Source organism: Rhipicephalus sanguineus, chromosome 1 (genome assembly GCF_013339695.2).
Source record: "Rhipicephalus sanguineus isolate Rsan-2018 chromosome 1, BIME_Rsan_1.4, whole genome shotgun sequence".
Classification (NCBI taxonomy): Eukaryota; Metazoa; Arthropoda; class Arachnida; order Ixodida; family Ixodidae; genus Rhipicephalus; species Rhipicephalus sanguineus.
The window spans coordinates 249,164,730-249,181,218 of record NC_051176.1 but is presented as its reverse complement, the minus strand read 5'-3'; the positions used below and the strand labels follow the sequence as shown (position 1 = coordinate 249,181,218).

At 48.2% G+C, this 16,489-nt stretch overlaps 1 protein-coding gene across 1 annotated transcript in view; it reads right to left on the bottom strand.

The window, feature by feature from the left end:
• Window positions 1-16,489, bottom strand: part of LOC119377015 (kinase D-interacting substrate of 220 kDa B) — a 63,586-nt gene that overhangs the window by 20,817 nt on the left and 26,280 nt on the right. Inside the window, exons 15-17 of the mRNA XM_037646653.1 lie at window positions 16,198-16,346; window positions 2,863-3,203; window positions 758-937 (exon numbers count right to left, since the gene is read on the bottom strand). Of these exons, the coding sequence (XP_037502581.1) occupies window positions 758-937; window positions 2,863-3,203; window positions 16,198-16,346 (670 nt within the window). The remainder of the gene's footprint in view (window positions 1-757; window positions 938-2,862; window positions 3,204-16,197; window positions 16,347-16,489) is intronic.

Genomic DNA, 16,489 nt, shown 5'->3' with positions numbered 1-16,489 from the left:
TCAAATGTTCTTATATATCGACGTCTACAAGGCAGATTTAGAACTCCGGACTTGAAGGGAGCACACCCTTGTCTGCCACATCAGTTGGGCTTCCACAGAAGTTGAAAGAGGAGGAGAGGCTGAGGAAACGGCACCTTTGCCTATCACGTGCAAATTGTTGTTGGCAACACTTTGGTTGCACCAAATCATGTACATAAATATAATTCGGCCTCTACATTGCCTCATTCTTGATAAGACAACTATGAAACACCACCCCACCAGCGCTTCATCAGCCTAGCAAAAAGAAACACTTTCATGTTGCTATCTCATAAGAATATGCTTAGGAATGCTCTCCAACCTTTTTTTTTTCTGCAATTTCGCTTCGAAGTATTCGAGAAATATTCGAGAAATATTCGAAAAATATTCGATTCGATTCGCACTCACACTTCAATATTCAAATTCACTTCGCACCCGAAATTTTGCTATTCGCACAGCTCTACTTGAAAGTTAAAACAACTCAATAAAATACAGGACAATAAAGTGAATGTGGGTATACAAACAGCAAGTCAAAATTCAGTATTATTTTGCAAAAGTTCCAAGTAACCGCTAGCAACTAGAGGCTCCTTGGAACAATATTTACTAACACTATAGTTACAAGAGGCTGCTTGGAACTTTTCTAGTAAAATACAACACACACAATATAGAAATCAACTTAACGAGAGAAGGTGCACCCCTTTTCCATGATGACAATATTCAAACATAATTCCTCAACACACACCTTAATAATTATATGTGGATCCAAAGCCAAAATTGTGACAAAGGGATGTCCAGGGTCAGAGAAAAGCACATAAACAGCATCCAGGACGCGTAAAACCTTGTCCTGCTCACAGCTATCCAGGCCATCCACAATCAAGACCAGACGGGTCTGCTTACGAACGAAGGCATCTAGACAGTGCACCTAGAAAACAATGAAACAATAAAAAATGTTACCAAGGCAGTGAAAAATATGGGAGCATGAAATTGACAGATGATTAATAAAAAGGGTAGGCCTCCTGAATGTTAGCAGTGCTTCACTCGATGAGCTCAGCAACTGTATGAAAAGTGGCAGGATAAAAATACATGTATACAGAAGGACAAGGCTCTCCTTCAAAATAATACATTAAAAAAAGTAATAATAAGTGCACAAAAGTCGGGAAAACCTAATAGCACAGTAAACAAAATGCTTCAATAAACACAAAAAAATACTGATGCCAAGACCAAAAGAGGCAATCATGAAATATTACAATGGGCAAAACCTGCAACTTTTTAGAGCTACCAAGCAGTAAACTAAACCTAAATCAGTGTACCTCTTCCAGCATATAAGTACACAAAGCACAGACACCAGATTAATTTCTTGTAACAGTTGTCTTTTCCAGTCTGATTATCTTGGTTTCCTAATAGTTGCCTAACAATGCTTACTTTTCAATTATAAGTGGAGTATCTCTAGCATTGCATAAAAATTAATTTTGGTCCTTCTAGAAATATTTGCACTGACCACATTTACAAATACACACATGGTAGCACCTTTGCAGTCAACACCTTTTTTTTTTCCAGTTTTGTCTCCAGAATTGATTGTACAAACTCCATGTAGCGGTGCATCGTCCTGCTGCATTGGCAGTAGGGATGATGCTGGCTGAACTGGTTCTTATCATAGGCTGTTGCAAATGCCGTTTTGCTTTCATATTTCATTACATTGCCCAGGAAATTTTCTTGAAAAATAGGCTCATATTAGCATCTGGTAAACGCCATAATATATCACCGTGAGCTACCTTGCTTGCTCTAAGACCTTCCTGGGGCAACCTAAAAATAAGCATTTCAGACAGGAGATTATGTGTGTTCGACCCATTCACTGGATCCTAAGAGCCGTGGTATGTTAAAATTATCCAGCAAAGACAAATTTTACAATGAAGTAACGAAAGTTTACTCCCAAAGAAATAAGTGCACGGGCACAAGGTGAGATCACTGGTTGAGATCGAATAAATAAAAAAATTGAACTAACAGAAGTCTGCTGTACTGAGCAGTTGACGTCCAATGAATAGAAATAGAAAAACAATTATACAATAATGTGCAAGACAGAACAGTAGAGAAGTACAGTATTTATCCATGTGCTTGTGTTAATAAACTTGAAATTCTATAAACACGGAAGACGAAAAGTGACATGTAAAGAACAACAGAATGGCTGAAAGAGCAGGCTTTCTTTTTTAAATGTATTTAAACAAATTCATCCGTTATCGCAGACCGTTGCCAGAGTGACTCAGAGATGTGCTGGGGTGAGGTTATCAGATGTGTCGCCCGTAAACACCATTCATGAGAAAGTCTTTCTAATGAGGCTACCTGGACTGACATTCCAATGCTACTCCTCATGGTGTTTTGTCAGTGGTCAAAGTAGTGCTCCACCCATGCTATCAACTGAATGAGTAGGAAATCAATAGTGGATAACAGCGGTGTAGAATAAAGCAGCAGGAGTCACTATAACAGCCTTAGTGTCGGTTAAACCTTTTTCCCTGTTTTGAAATAGTGTTTCAGCACAACACAGGTGCAATTTCAGTAAAAAGTCCCAGTTGAGTCGTACTTAGCAAACCCTTCAAAATAGAATAGCTTGGCACTAAAGTGCAGCATTTCCATCCACCACTGCCTTTTTATCTTTGTTTCCTCAACAGGCATGGACAAACATGGTGTGCAATGTCCTACATTTGGCCTGTAATTCCAAATTATTTCATACAGACACATACACACAAGCAAAAAATAAAGGCGTTCCTGTCCTACAAACTGAAAACAGCATGAACAGTAATAACAAAAGAGTGGCAAAAAGTGCACATGAGAGCGAACCAAGAAGATACACACCATGGCACTCATAAGCTCAATTTCTCCCTTGAGAGCTTCCATGTAGCCACCTGAAGTGGCATCCACGTGGGCCAAGTAGCTGTGGATACGGCGATGATGGGAGCGGAAAAGTGACAGGAACATGCGCACCCAGGTGTAAAGGTTGGTCAGCATAACAACAGCTACCACGCTGGCTAGTGAAATGAGAATGGGCTGTGTGTGGCTGCCACCATCTTGCTGATTCCATGACAGCATATCCACCAGCACCCCAACAGCACCCAGGAAGCACAGGTAGGTCACCAGGAAGATGGCGAAGTTTGGTATACAACACAATCGTCGCCACGTCCAACTGGAAGAGGCCACTAGCCATTTCCCAGCCATTTAGTCCATTTTATTCACAGAAGAAATGCACACTCTTTATACAGTTGCCTACACTAAAGACGAATAAATGAACACCAATAACCAGGTCTGCATGACAGGACTTTCTCAGGTGCTGCTGGCAACAAGACTAATGATAACAAAACACAAAATGAAGCTGCTTGCAATGCGATATCACATTCCTTTAGAGACATAACAACGTAACGCTGAGACTGGCTGTCTTCTATATAGCTTATATTAATGTAGAAATAGCTTCCTACACAAATCTGGCTAAAGGGGCTGCTAATTGGAACAATATGAGGTTTGTTTTACTTTACCTCCAATTCCAGCAAAATGGAGAGTTACCCAATTTTTATTAATATACAAGACCATTGGCAAAACCCAGATTTGTCACAGCTTCTAATGGCAATAATTTTTACCTGTCCATGATGTAAGAGTTGAAGGGGCCCTGCAACACTTTTTGAACATAGCCAGAAAACACTGCTGATCTGTAGTCAAAGCTCCTGTGAACATCTGTGCTAAACACAATTGCATTAAGTATGGCAGGAAATATACAATTTCATGTCCAAGACAGTAAAAGATACCTTGTTCTCCCCTCGGCAAGTTATGTAGCAGATGGGACTTACATGGGGACTGGCTAATATTATGATCGTGAAAACATTCTCAGTAATACTTGTAATGTCCGTTCTGAGTTGAATAAATAAAAAATATGCATGATATACACACCACTCTCTTCAAAAGCACCGAAACGGTAGCTCATCTTAGCACTTCCAGTCTCGATTGACAGTAATCTGCTTAGTGCTTTGTTTTCCCATATGTATATGTGTAGTAGCACCCGGCACACCACACCCATGATTCGCTTGAGTCGGTCACTTGTCTCGCACTGTGGCTGCTATGACAGCACTTACTGATGCACGCCGTCATTTTCAAAACAACCAATATACTTGGCAGTACACGCTAGCTCTATTCTATGCACCTTGCGAGCTAGATGACTTGGCAGACATCCCTTGGTGTTTAGCCGATTGAAACCACTTTGAAATGCACTATCTAGATTTGGCTGCTATCCATTGGTCAAGCTTACACAGGACAAAGCAAGTATGCACCGGGTACTCATAGACCTCCGCCAGACTTTAACACGACAGTTTCACATCGCTTCTAATGTTGTGTCCTGTATAATGTGTCATTGTAGGCACTGCGGCTGCCTAGGAGTGTCACCACATGCCACTTCCACGCGCATCTGAACCGGAAGCCAACACGTTCAAAGAAATAAAGAAGAGGAAATGCTCAAGGTCATGACTAGAGACCGGATTTTAGGCAAATGTTTATTTTGTTCCTTGCACTCCTATCGTGCCTTTTTGATATATGAGCATGAATTAGAGGTTAAGAATGGCTTTTATAGTGTTTTTATAGTGCCTATAAATGCCTATTTTAGGAGTTCGTGCCTAAATGCTAACAAATGCCTATAAATGCCTATTTCCACAATTGGCGCTTATATGAACGCTATTTAGACTCACATTTCGCGCCCGGGTGCTGTTTGAGACCGTTATTCATGTTATCGCATAAGATTGACTATGGAGAACTATGGGGTTCAACCTAGTCCTCTAGGTCAACCGACTCTAGTCCTCTACTTTAACCAACCCACACCGCTAGCAGCAGTGAAGCGGGACACACCGGCGAGCATTCGCCGCCGCACTGACATGGCCATGGCAATGACATGCCATGGCAATGTAATGTGCACGCAGCTTTTGCTTTGTTTGTAATTTACTTTTTAAGGTGTTCACTGCAGTAGCGTTGCCAGAAATCTTTTTCAGGGGGGGGGGGGGGGCAACCATACTTTATATATGTTCGTGCATGCGTTTTTATGTGTGCATGTATATAGACACACGCAAACTGAAAAGTTTCGAGGGAGGGCGGAAGGTTGAACCCCCCCCCCCCCCGCACACACACACCCACCCCCCTGCCTACACCAGTGGTTCACTGCCAGGGGAGAAATTGGCTCTACGCAATTGGACCCGGTCAATAGGAGGAATTTCTCTCTTCTGGTCTTTTAGGAAAAAAGTCACAGTTTCGCCGCAACGGCGAAGCAATGAATGCGATAGCAACAAATTGGAATGTAACGCGAAGAATGGAAAGCAGCTCGAAATTGACAGCGCGTCGCTCCAGCCCAAAGGACGCACGAAAAGAACGCACACAGGACGAGCGCGAACTATCATGCGCCACAGCTCGATACTTTAAGAACACTGCTGAAACATAAAGCAGGACGGGCGAAACGAACGAACAGGTACACACAGGACAAGCGCGAGCTAAATGTCGCAATTACTTATTTCTGTTTGAATAGCGTGCTCCTTTCGCAAACGCGGCCGCTGCAGCGAGCGAAGTGACCTTTGTATGCTCTGTGACTTCAGCGCGGACATCGCGGGGAAAGCAGAAGACATACAACCCCACCCCCTTCACCCCCCCGCCCGCCCCCCTTCTTTCCTTGAGATAAGCGCACGAAGGTGACCACGCCCTGTAGGGCAAAGAGCATCAGCGTTCGCAGGAGCGGGGCGCCCAGCGCGCACATCGCGCCATCTCGCTGAAGTAAATGGTGTATATAAAGAGCAGACAGCGGAAGGGCAAGGTTCTCCCTGCGCAAATATCAGAAGAAGCGAGCGAGCTGGCCGACAACTTTTGAATGCGCCCGTTGTGCTCCTCGCGCCATCTCGCTGGTAATGAAGAAACGCTTATAAGCGCCTGCCATCTCTGAGTCCGTCCAGCGGTAAAGGGTGTGTGTATAACGCTTGCCGTTAGCTACCTGGAGGATCTGCGTTTTGTAGCGTAGTGGGTAGCGCCACGCGCTGCGGAGCGAGAGGTCCCTGGTTAGATTCTGCGCTTCGGAAGCATTTTTCTGAATTATTTTTCTTTGGGGCTTTTATTATATATACATACTTATACATATACGGTGCATGACGGCGGTGATGGGGACGGACAAAAACTAGCCGAGACTGTCCATATAATTGCTATCGCAATAAAATCTGGCTGTCTGCTCCTGCTCTGCACTTTAGTCATGCCGGAAAAACACACTGGAGTGTGTTGATTCGACAGTGGACAGTTGACTCACTCTGCAGAACACGGGAGTGCGAACCGTGCGGGACAAAGCAGGCTATGTTCAAATGTTAGCGCCTTTGTGTAATTTTAAGCAATAACATTTTTGTTTTCCTGTCGTAGATAGAGGTCACGCACGTCTTCGTTTGAAATTATTTGCATTTATGTGAAAATTTATTGTGCTGTTGAGGCGTTTATTGGACGGTAGTCGGCGACGATATGCAATGGCGACAGTCAAGGCACAAGCACGGACTCAAGAGCGCGAGCGCGAAGAGCCAAAGGCGACGACCCACTAGAAGGCTATAGAGAGCGCAACCCATTACTCAATAAAGGCTTCGCTACAATTTCCCCGGGTACGAAAAGGGAGCCGTCCGGCGACCTAACAGCTTGTCACTATGAGTGGGTCATAGTAGGCCTTGAGACGCTCCACGTTGACGATGTCGCGCCCTCGACGGCGCATGTCCGAAGACGGTTCGATGGGTTCGATCACGTAGTTGACCGGGGATGTGCGCTCGACGACCCGGTAGGGGCCTTCGTATTTCGGCAGTAGTTTTGTAGAGAGGCCAGTTGCAGTGGTAGGGACCGAGAGCCATACGAGCGCTCCAGGGAGGAACGTGGACTCAGAAGTGGTGGTTCCACTGCGAATGCTCTTCTGCCGCTCTTGTTCCTGCGTTGTAAACGTCTTGGCAAGCTCGCGACACTCTTCCGCAAGCCTGGCTGTGTCAGATATCGGCGCACACTCAGTTGAATCCGGCTTGTATGGGAGTATCGTGTCGATGGTGTGCGACGGGTGCCTTCCGTACAATAGGAAGAAGGGTGAAAAACCAGTTGTGCTTTGAGGGGCGGTATTATAGGCGTAGGTGACGAAGGGCAGAATGGCATCCCAATTTGTGTGATCGGCGGCGACGTACATTGAGAGCATGTCGCCGAGCGTGCGGTTAAAGCGTTCGGTGAGCCCATTCGTCTGCGGGTGGTAAGCAGTAGTTTTGCGGTGAACAGCACGGCACTCTTTTAGAATGGCTTCGACGACTTCCGACAAGAAGACACGGCCTCGATCGCTGAGAAGCTCCTGGGGTGGACCGTGACGCAGCATGAATCGGTGTAGCAGGAAGGAGGCAACATCGCGCGCTGTAGCCGCTGGGAGAGCGGCGGTTTCGGCGTATCGCGTAAGGTGGTCAACAGCGACAATGGCCCAGCGGTTACCAGCCGATGTCAGAGGAAGTGGTCCGTACAAGTCGATGCCCACGCGCCCGAACGGACGGTTCAGGCAAGGTAATGGTTGTAGACCGGCGGGTGACACGTGCGTTGAAGGTTTTCGGCGTTGGCAATCGAGGCAGGAGCGAACGAACTTCTGCACGTAGCGGTACATCCCTCGCTAGAAGTATCGTTGTCGAATGCGGTGGTAAGTTTTTGATACCCCAGAGTGCGCGCATTGTGGATCAGAGTGGAAAGACTCGCATATTTCAGAACGCAGACTGCGGGGTATCACAAGTAGCCACTGGCGGCCGTCGGCGTTGTAATTGCGTCGGTGCAGTAGGTCGTCACGAATGGTGAAATGGTGGGCTTGACGACGCAACGCGCGAGTGATTGGTGTTGCCGACGGATCAGTGAGCAAGTCTATCAGCGAGGCGATCCATTTATCCTTGCGTTGTTCGGTAGCGATGATGTGAACGTCGATGGAAGAAACAACATTGTTAGGTACCGAGCAGGGGGCATCGTTGTCAGGCAAGGGGGAGCGCGAGAGGGCGTCGGCGTCAGCATGCTGGCGTCCGTTGCGGTACAGCACGCGAATATCGTAGTCCTGTAGGCGAAGTGCCCAGCGGGCGAGGCGGCCTGAGGGATCCTTCAATGACGACAACCAGCAAAGTGCATGATGGTCGGTGATGACATCAAATGGGCGGCCATATAAATAGGGTCGGAACTTTGTAAGGGCCCATATGATCGCCAGGCATTCCTTTTCGGTGACAGTGTAATTGGTCTCGGCTTTAGTAAGCGTACGACTTGCATATGCCACGACATATTCAGGGAATCCTGGTTTGCGCTGCGCAAGGACAGCGCCAAGGCCAACACCGCTGGCGTCTGTGTGTACCTCTGTAGGGGCCGTAGGGTCGTAGTGGCGTAGTATGGGAGGCGACGTCAACAAACGACGGAGCTTTGCGAAAGCGTCGTCGCACTCCGACGACCACGAATGGAGGGGCCCGTTACTTCCGAGGAGCTTCGTCAGCGGTGATATGATAATCGCAAAGTTTCGAATGAAGCGCCGAAAGTAGGAACACAGTCCTACGAAACTGCGCAGTTCTTTGACGGACGTAGGTTTCGGGAACTCGGTCACGGCCCGAAGTTTGGCTGGATCGGGGAGAATTCCGTCCTTGGACACGACGTAGCCGAGTATTGTCAGCTGCTGTGCTGCAAATCGGCGCTTCTTTAAATTCAGTTGCAGACCAACGTCGCTCAAACGCGTCAACACATGCCGGAGGCGTTGAAGATGCGTGGAGAAGTCTGGAGCGAAAACGACGACGTCGTCGAGGTAGCACAAGCACGTGTGCCATTTCAGGTTGCGCAGAACAGTATCCATCATGCGCTCGAAGGTGGCGGGCGCATTACACAGCCCAAACGGCATGACGTTGAATTCGTACAAGCCGTCGGGCGTGACAAAGGCGGTCTTCGGTCGAGCGTCATCAGCCATAGGTGCCTGCCAGTACCCTGAGCGCAAATCGATAGACGAAAAGAATTCGGCTCCTTGTAGGCTGTCAATCGCGTCGTTGATTCGCGGCAGCGGATAAACGTCCTTGCGAGTGATCTTATTGAGTCGTCGGTAGTCCACACAGAACCGCACAGAACCGTCCTTCTTCGCAACAAGTACGACAGGAGACGCCCAGGGGCTGTTAGGTGGTCGAATAACATCGCGTCGAAGCATGTCGTCGACTTGCTCGTTGATTACGCGGCGTTCTGTGGGAGATACGCGATATGGACGTTGCCGCAGTGGTGGTTGGGCGCCAGTGTCGATGCGATGCGTAACGGTGGACGTGCGGCCGAGAGAAGTTTGAGCAATATCGAAAGAAGCGCGAAATTCTTCCAAGAGGTCTAGAAGCTGGGAACGCTGGTCCGGCGTAAGGTTGTCAGCAATGGAAGAAGCAAATACATCAGCGGGCGATGAACCAGACGTGGTAACAGAACTGAGCGTGCCGGAACTGGGGCAGTGCGTGCCATCTGGTTCGTCCATAACTTGTGCGTCTTCGAGGGGTTCCACGCTGCCGAGACATTCTCCTCGCACCAACGTAACACTGTACGGAGATGGGTTGATAACAAAAATTGACGTGCTGCCCTGAGTGACTTGCACGGTCGCGAAGGGCACCAGCAAGCCTTTCCTCGTGCAAACACGGTCGGATGGCGAGAGGAGGGCGACGGTGTCGGAGAGACTGGCGCAGTAGACGGACACGGCCGTTGACGAGTATGCAGGCAGTTTGGTGTCATCTTTGACGAGTACCTTGCTCACAGACGATGGACTGTCAGCCGGCGTCAGATCAGAGAATGGTGAGAGCTCTATTTCGGCGGGTGCGCAATGAATCACGGCGTCGTGGTGGGAGAGAAAATCCCATCCTAGGATGACGTCGTGAGAGCATGCTGGAATTATAATCAATTCGACGGCGTACAGAGCATCGTTTATCATGACGCGGGATGTGCACACCGCTGTAGGGTGAATACTTTGGGCACTTGCTGTATGGAGGGAGAGCCCGGGAAGTGGCGTCGTCACTTTTCGCAGTAGTCGGCTAAGTTTGGCGTCAATAACGGATACGGCGGCTCCAGTGTCAATAAGGGCAGATGCGCGCACACCGTCCACAAACACGTCTAACACGTTTGATGGGCTTCGCTGAGGGCTTTCGCAGTTCGATAGCGTCGCAGCCCTTGCCTCGTGGACTGCGACGACTAGTTTTCCTGGTCACGTGTGACCGGCCGTGGCCGCATCGGTGACAGTGATCGGCGTCGTGGTGACGGCGAACGGTGGGTAGATGGAGCTGGGCGAGACGACGGTGACATAGGCGGCGGTGAATCGTAATACGGGCGGCTTGACTGGCTGGGGATGGCTGAGGCTACACGAGGCGGCTGCACGCGATTGCAATAGCGGGCGACATGACCGGCGCAACCACACGCGAAGCAGATCGGGCGGTTGTCAGAAGTGCGCCATCGGTTCGCCGGGGTAGGTCCCATCCATGGAGCAGGACGCGGTGGACGAGGCGTCTGCTGATATGACTGCATGATGGGCTGCATCGATGGCCTAGGTATGGCGTCGGCAAACGCAGCCGGCGCACTCGCTTCGAAGGCTTGAGGTCTGGCGACGGCTTCGGCGTAAGTAAGTGGGGCAGCCACAGGAATCGCTTGGGGTGGCCTGGCTACAACCTGCGCGTAACTGAGCGGCGCAGGTGCCGGAGGGGGCTGGTGGTATTCCGGCATGACCTCCGCGATTTCCTGCTGAATAGCGCGGCGTAAGGGAGCCAGCAGCGTGGTCGACGGCTGTTCAGCATGCTGCGGGCGAGGGAAGGCCAGTAGGGAGAACTGGCGGGCAATTTCCTCGCGCACGAATGACTTGATCTCGGCGAGCAAGGCGGACTGATCCGAAATGGCCGACAAGCCTGCGAGATCGGCGTCGCGTGATGGAGGTCGACGGGTCAGCAGTCGCTGCCGGCGCAGCTCCTCGTAGCTTTGGCAGAGCGTAATCACCTCGGCCACAGTGCGAGGGTTCTTGGCGAGCAGCATAGTGAAGGCATCGTCGTCGATGCCTTTCAGAACGTGGCGGATCTTGTCAGACTCAGGCATGGCCGCGTCAGCCTTCTTGCACAAGTCCAGGACGTCTTCAATGTAGCCCGTAAAGGACTCACCGGTCTGCTGAGCTCGTTCACGTAAACCTTGTTCGGCTTGCAGTTTAAGAACGGCAGGGCGGCCAAACACATCGATGATGGCGGTCTTGAAAGCAGACCACGTGGGGAACTCGGTGGTGTGGTTGTTGTACCACAGGCCCGCCACACCCGCGAGGTAGAAAACCAGGTTGCTGAGTTTGCCTGCCTTGTCCCATTTGTTTGGTACGCTCACACGCTCGTACATCGCAAGCCAGTCCTCAACATCGGTCCCATCCGCGCCGGTGAAGATAGGAGGGTCGCGGATGCGGGGGACACCGGGGCATGCGGTCGTTGTGGAAGGAGACGTTTGCTGAGCAGCGTCTTGAGGCATGGTAGTTGGTAGGGTACGGGATCTCAGCTCCAGGGGCATCGAATAGGAGCACAGCACTCTCCACCAACTTGTTGAGGCGTTTATTGGACGGTAGTCGGCGACGATATGCAATGGCGACAGTCAAGGCACAAGCACGGACTCAAGAGCGCGAGCGCGAAGAGCCAAAGGCGACGACCCACTAGAAGGCTATAGAGAGCGCAACCCATTACTCAATAAAGGCTTCGCTACAGTGCCTATATTTACGATTTTGGATGCCTAAAACATTGTTTTGCCTGCCTAGTTTTGGCACCTAAAACGAGCATTTTTGGTGCTTAAAATTCCGGCCTCTAGTCATGACATGTGCCGATTCAACTTCTTGCCCACTTGTCATCCTTTCGTGTGCAACTTCCAGTGTGCTTGACGGGACGAAAAACAGAAAAAACATTCGGAACATGTGATGTGAATCCTTATAACTCCGCTTACACTTGACAGATTCCAAAAATTTTTGCAGCAAGAGATCTGTAAGGCAATAAACTCCTATAACGTGTTCATTCAATGATTACTTGAAAGGGTGTTGCAGGGGCCCTTTAATAGTACATTATTACAATGTATGATACGATCACTGAAAGTACCTAAGGGTACATCAGACATCCACACTAATGTTTACAAACAGGTACGTCCTGTATAATTCACTTGCTCCCTAATGATATGCAAGATATGTGCATGAAAAGGCCTCTACACAGCCAAATTGGGTGAAGTTCTGCATGGTTTTCTCTGTGCGATGCATCAGTCTGTTTGAAGTTAGCCCAAGGAGAAGACGTGCCTCTCCAAAACACACTGTATAAGCAGTGATGTGAGTGAAGCCACATACAGTCGAACCCGTTTATAACGAACTCGAAAGTGTCGCGAAAAGTGGTCGTTATATCAGTAGTTCGTTGTATATGGACTCACCCCCTTAAAAACGTGCGCTTAGCGGCCAAGCGGTTTTTTTTGTGTGTGCACTTTTGTTAAAGTGCTAACAACCCCTTCGGTGACAAGCTAAGCCTTTTCGCGTCATGAAGCGACGCCCGCTGCGTGCTCACGAGTGAATTAACCGCCTTTGCAATGAGCCGACACCGTTTCACCGAAGCGCGGTACCGCGACGTGGAGCCGATCATGCCGATCATCCCTGGCTAGTTGCGTGCAGCGCGTCGCCTACGCGGGTGCGCGGAGTCACTGCCGGGCCGCTTGCTGTATGCCGTATGCGCGCGTTTGTACGTTCTTCGTGCTTGCTTTACTCCGAACCGTGCACGGGTGCGGCGACTAGCTTCTTCGTTCAACGCGGCGAAAACAAGTATTTTCCAAGCAACGCGCACTCTACGTCTCCGCGATGCTCTCGCGGCCCTGCACAACGATGCGCGGCGCACTTGAGTTGTCACCTAGTCAAACACGCAGTATACGCTCGCTGTCAGTGCCTCGACGTTTCTCGGCGCCCGCGCCGCTCAACAGCGAGCTAATGTCGTTTCTACAAAGCGACGTGCACTTTAAAGCGGTCTCGCACGACGCGGCGGCGGCGAACTTGCGAACGGCAGCATGGCTAAGCATGGCGCGCTCGTACCGCCGTCAATCCGCAGTGTACGGCGTAGTACGCCACACGCGCAGCCGAGCAGATATCTACAGATGACTGTGATAAGGTTGGCGGCTATAAGGCATAATGGCACGTTCATCGACGGCCGCCACCTCGCCTTCGCTCTTTTCTGATGCTTATCCGCGAAGGCATCGCCGCAATCGCGCGGAAATCGTTATCACCGATCGACCGGTCTCTGCCGTTACCGGAAAGACGGGCGACTTTTCGCGGCACATTGTGGCGTCGACGAGTTTAGGGACGCAGTGAACCTTTTTGGGTGCTAAGGCATTGTTTGGTTCATCGCAGGCGGTCGTAGCTACAGAGAACGGCGTCAGGAAAGGTTACTGTGCGAAAGCTGACCGCAAGGCTTCATGATGCCTACTATTTTTTTTTCCCCACTGCCATTCTACCACTGAAGAAACGCCTGAAAAGTGAGCGACCTCGCTCTCAGCGTCCGAAATCTGCGTGCGGTGCTCGCCGATCTGGGTATCTTAGTCGCGAGTAAACTGGAGCGGGGCACGCGCGAGCGCGCGCCCCTGTCATGCTTTAGAAGGCATATTTTAACTTTTTTTCGCTTTGTATGCACCATATTTTTACCGTGACCGTGTCTGAAGTGTTCGTTGTAAAAGTAGGAGGCTTTGAAAAATGCTCGCTATATCTGGACGCAGCTTCAATGGTTAGCATAGGAAAATCGTAAGTGCACCCAAATATGGTCGTTATAACCGATAGATCGTTATATGTGGGATCGTTATAAGTGGGTTCGACTGTAGTAGTTAACTGCTTGAGCAACCTCGAACACTGGGTGACATGTGGTACATTGTTAAATTATTTACTTATTTACTCATTTGAGAACTTTTGGGACATCTAAGTCGTTACAAAGAGGAGTGGCTTAAAGAACAAATTTAAATTCTGGAGTTTCTAAGAGCCAAAACCCCAATATGATTATGAGGCACGCCATAGCGGACAACTCCAAGTCCAGGTTAATTTTAACTATCCGGGGTTCTTTAATGTGTACCTAAATGAAAGTATGTCGGTGTTTTTGCATTTAGCCCCACCAAAATGCAGCCACAGTGGCCAAGAATTTGTGCCCTTGTGCTCAGCAGCACAGCACCATAGCCACTAAGCAACCATGGCAGGTGAGGTGTGGCTCAGCACTTGCACAATGCAGCAATGGCAGCCTTGAATTAGGTAATTTTCTGAACAATTTCTCAACACTTATCTGCTAAAGCAGCGGAATAGGTGACACAATTGGGTTGGCAGATGACATAACTAATTTTGTGACTCACCACCGCTTTGCCTGCTATGCATGCTCCCATTACCATTAAAACAATTACATTTACAAGCACAGGAAACTGAAATGCCTGAAAGCAACAAACAAATACTCCTGCTTGTTAGCCTTGTTAGCCAGTGCCTAAAGCTACACATTAGTAGCTTCTTCAGCAGACCTTCGCCAAATGATAGTGCCTGGTCAAACCGGACAACATCCACCTTTCAGATGCCAGGCAGTGGCCAAAGTCAGCCGTACCGCAATCGTATGAATGTGCTGAGGCTTAGCAGATGTTTGCATAGAGTATATCAAGGCCACTTTGAATATAAACTCAGCCTGCCATGCACATATCCTGGGTCTTGCTCTTTCAGTCAAGCACAATATTGCAAATATAACAATATATGTGAAAGGAATATGTTCCTAGGAACAAAAAGTAACTCCTCGTTATTCTAACCCCGAAAATAACCTGATTCTTCCAACATAGCAGATCTAATAACACCGTGCATGTACAGCTGTCAGCACGCTTAATACAAATGCTCCATAGCATTGCCTAGACCGGCTTGGACTGATGCCAGCGCCACGAAGCTTCGGTCAGTAGGTGGCTGACGATCAGTGGAGCTAACGATAGTGAGCGCACTCTCCTCCCCCAATCAGACACAGGTGAAAGACATGTTGACCAGTCAAATCGAGCTGTGCTCCAGCTATAGTCAGCCACCGGAAACATACTAAGATACACTTCGCGGCACTGGCATCAGTTCAAGCCGGTCCAGGCCACACTGCAGAGCATTTGTGTTAAGCGTGCTGACAGCTGTATGTCCTATGTATCTTCTCATAAAACATTTGAAGGTTAGCTATAAGAATGGAACAGACTTTCTTAAAGGAGTACTGAGAAAAAATTTTGAATGCAAGGCAACTTGTGAGATAGACTTGTATGGACTCACACACATCTACAAAATATCAATGGCAAATATGGCCTAAAACATATTTAAAATTAATTTAAAGTGCATGTTGCACAAATGAGTGCAAAACAGAGCACTTTGCAACATCAACATCAGCTTGGATTAAGTGTAAACAACCTACATGGAACCACCTACGTCACGAGTTTGTGCTGGCTGCCATGCTCCTTGCGTGTTCTCTCTGCCGCAGTTGTCAAAGTGGCTCTCACGTGCACACAATGCCGTGTGCAGTGCGCATGTCACTGTTTTGCGCGGTTGCATGGCCAGCTGTGTTTACAATAAAACCTCACTAGTTCCGCCCTGCTCTCTAAAACTGAAGCTGTGACTCGGCGCTATAAAAACGTCTTCAAATAACTGACCTTCGCACACAAGAGCAAACAAGGTTTCCAGTTGTGATAAGTTGGTCATTAGCTACATATTGCAACATAAAAAAACAAGATACAAGAATTTTAGTTTCATAGTCCTTTCAGAAACTAGTGGGTCCATTCAACATACCCCTCATAAATTTCGGAGGACATTTAAGGTGTACCTTTATCTACAACCTAAATTATCACAAGTCACGCATGGCACATAATAGGTAGCACTATTCAAACATAAATACATGCTATAAATTCGGTATTTATACGCACGCCAGAATGTAAACACTGTTTGAGAGCAGAGAAGTCCTGTGTTTACTATAAGAGCACTATGTTTGCACATATTGGAAATTAGGTATATGTGATAAGCCTTGCTAGACATGAGAATATAGAACTTCAAGAAAAACAAAACATGCAAGCAAAAATAGGTAAATCTAAGCTAAGTGCCAGCCACCTGGACAGAGGATACACATCTCTCCATTCTTTTTTTTTTTTTTTACAAACCTGGTTTTGGTTGAAAAACACGGTAGAATCTTGTTGTAAAGAAGCCAAATTCATCTTCAATGGCAGAAAACAATGAAATGATAATATATGCAATTGAAGAGTCCCCAACACCAGAGCTGCTCACTTTGTTTTGCTCTGTAAATATGAATCTGGAAAAATAAAATAGTGCAACAGATACTTAGACATTTTTTAAACTATAGTACTACTAGCATTTACTGAAATTGCAGTTTGCTTCATTGTTTCCTTACCACTATTTGCTTATCAGTCAGACAAGCATAACTTTTAAATGAAA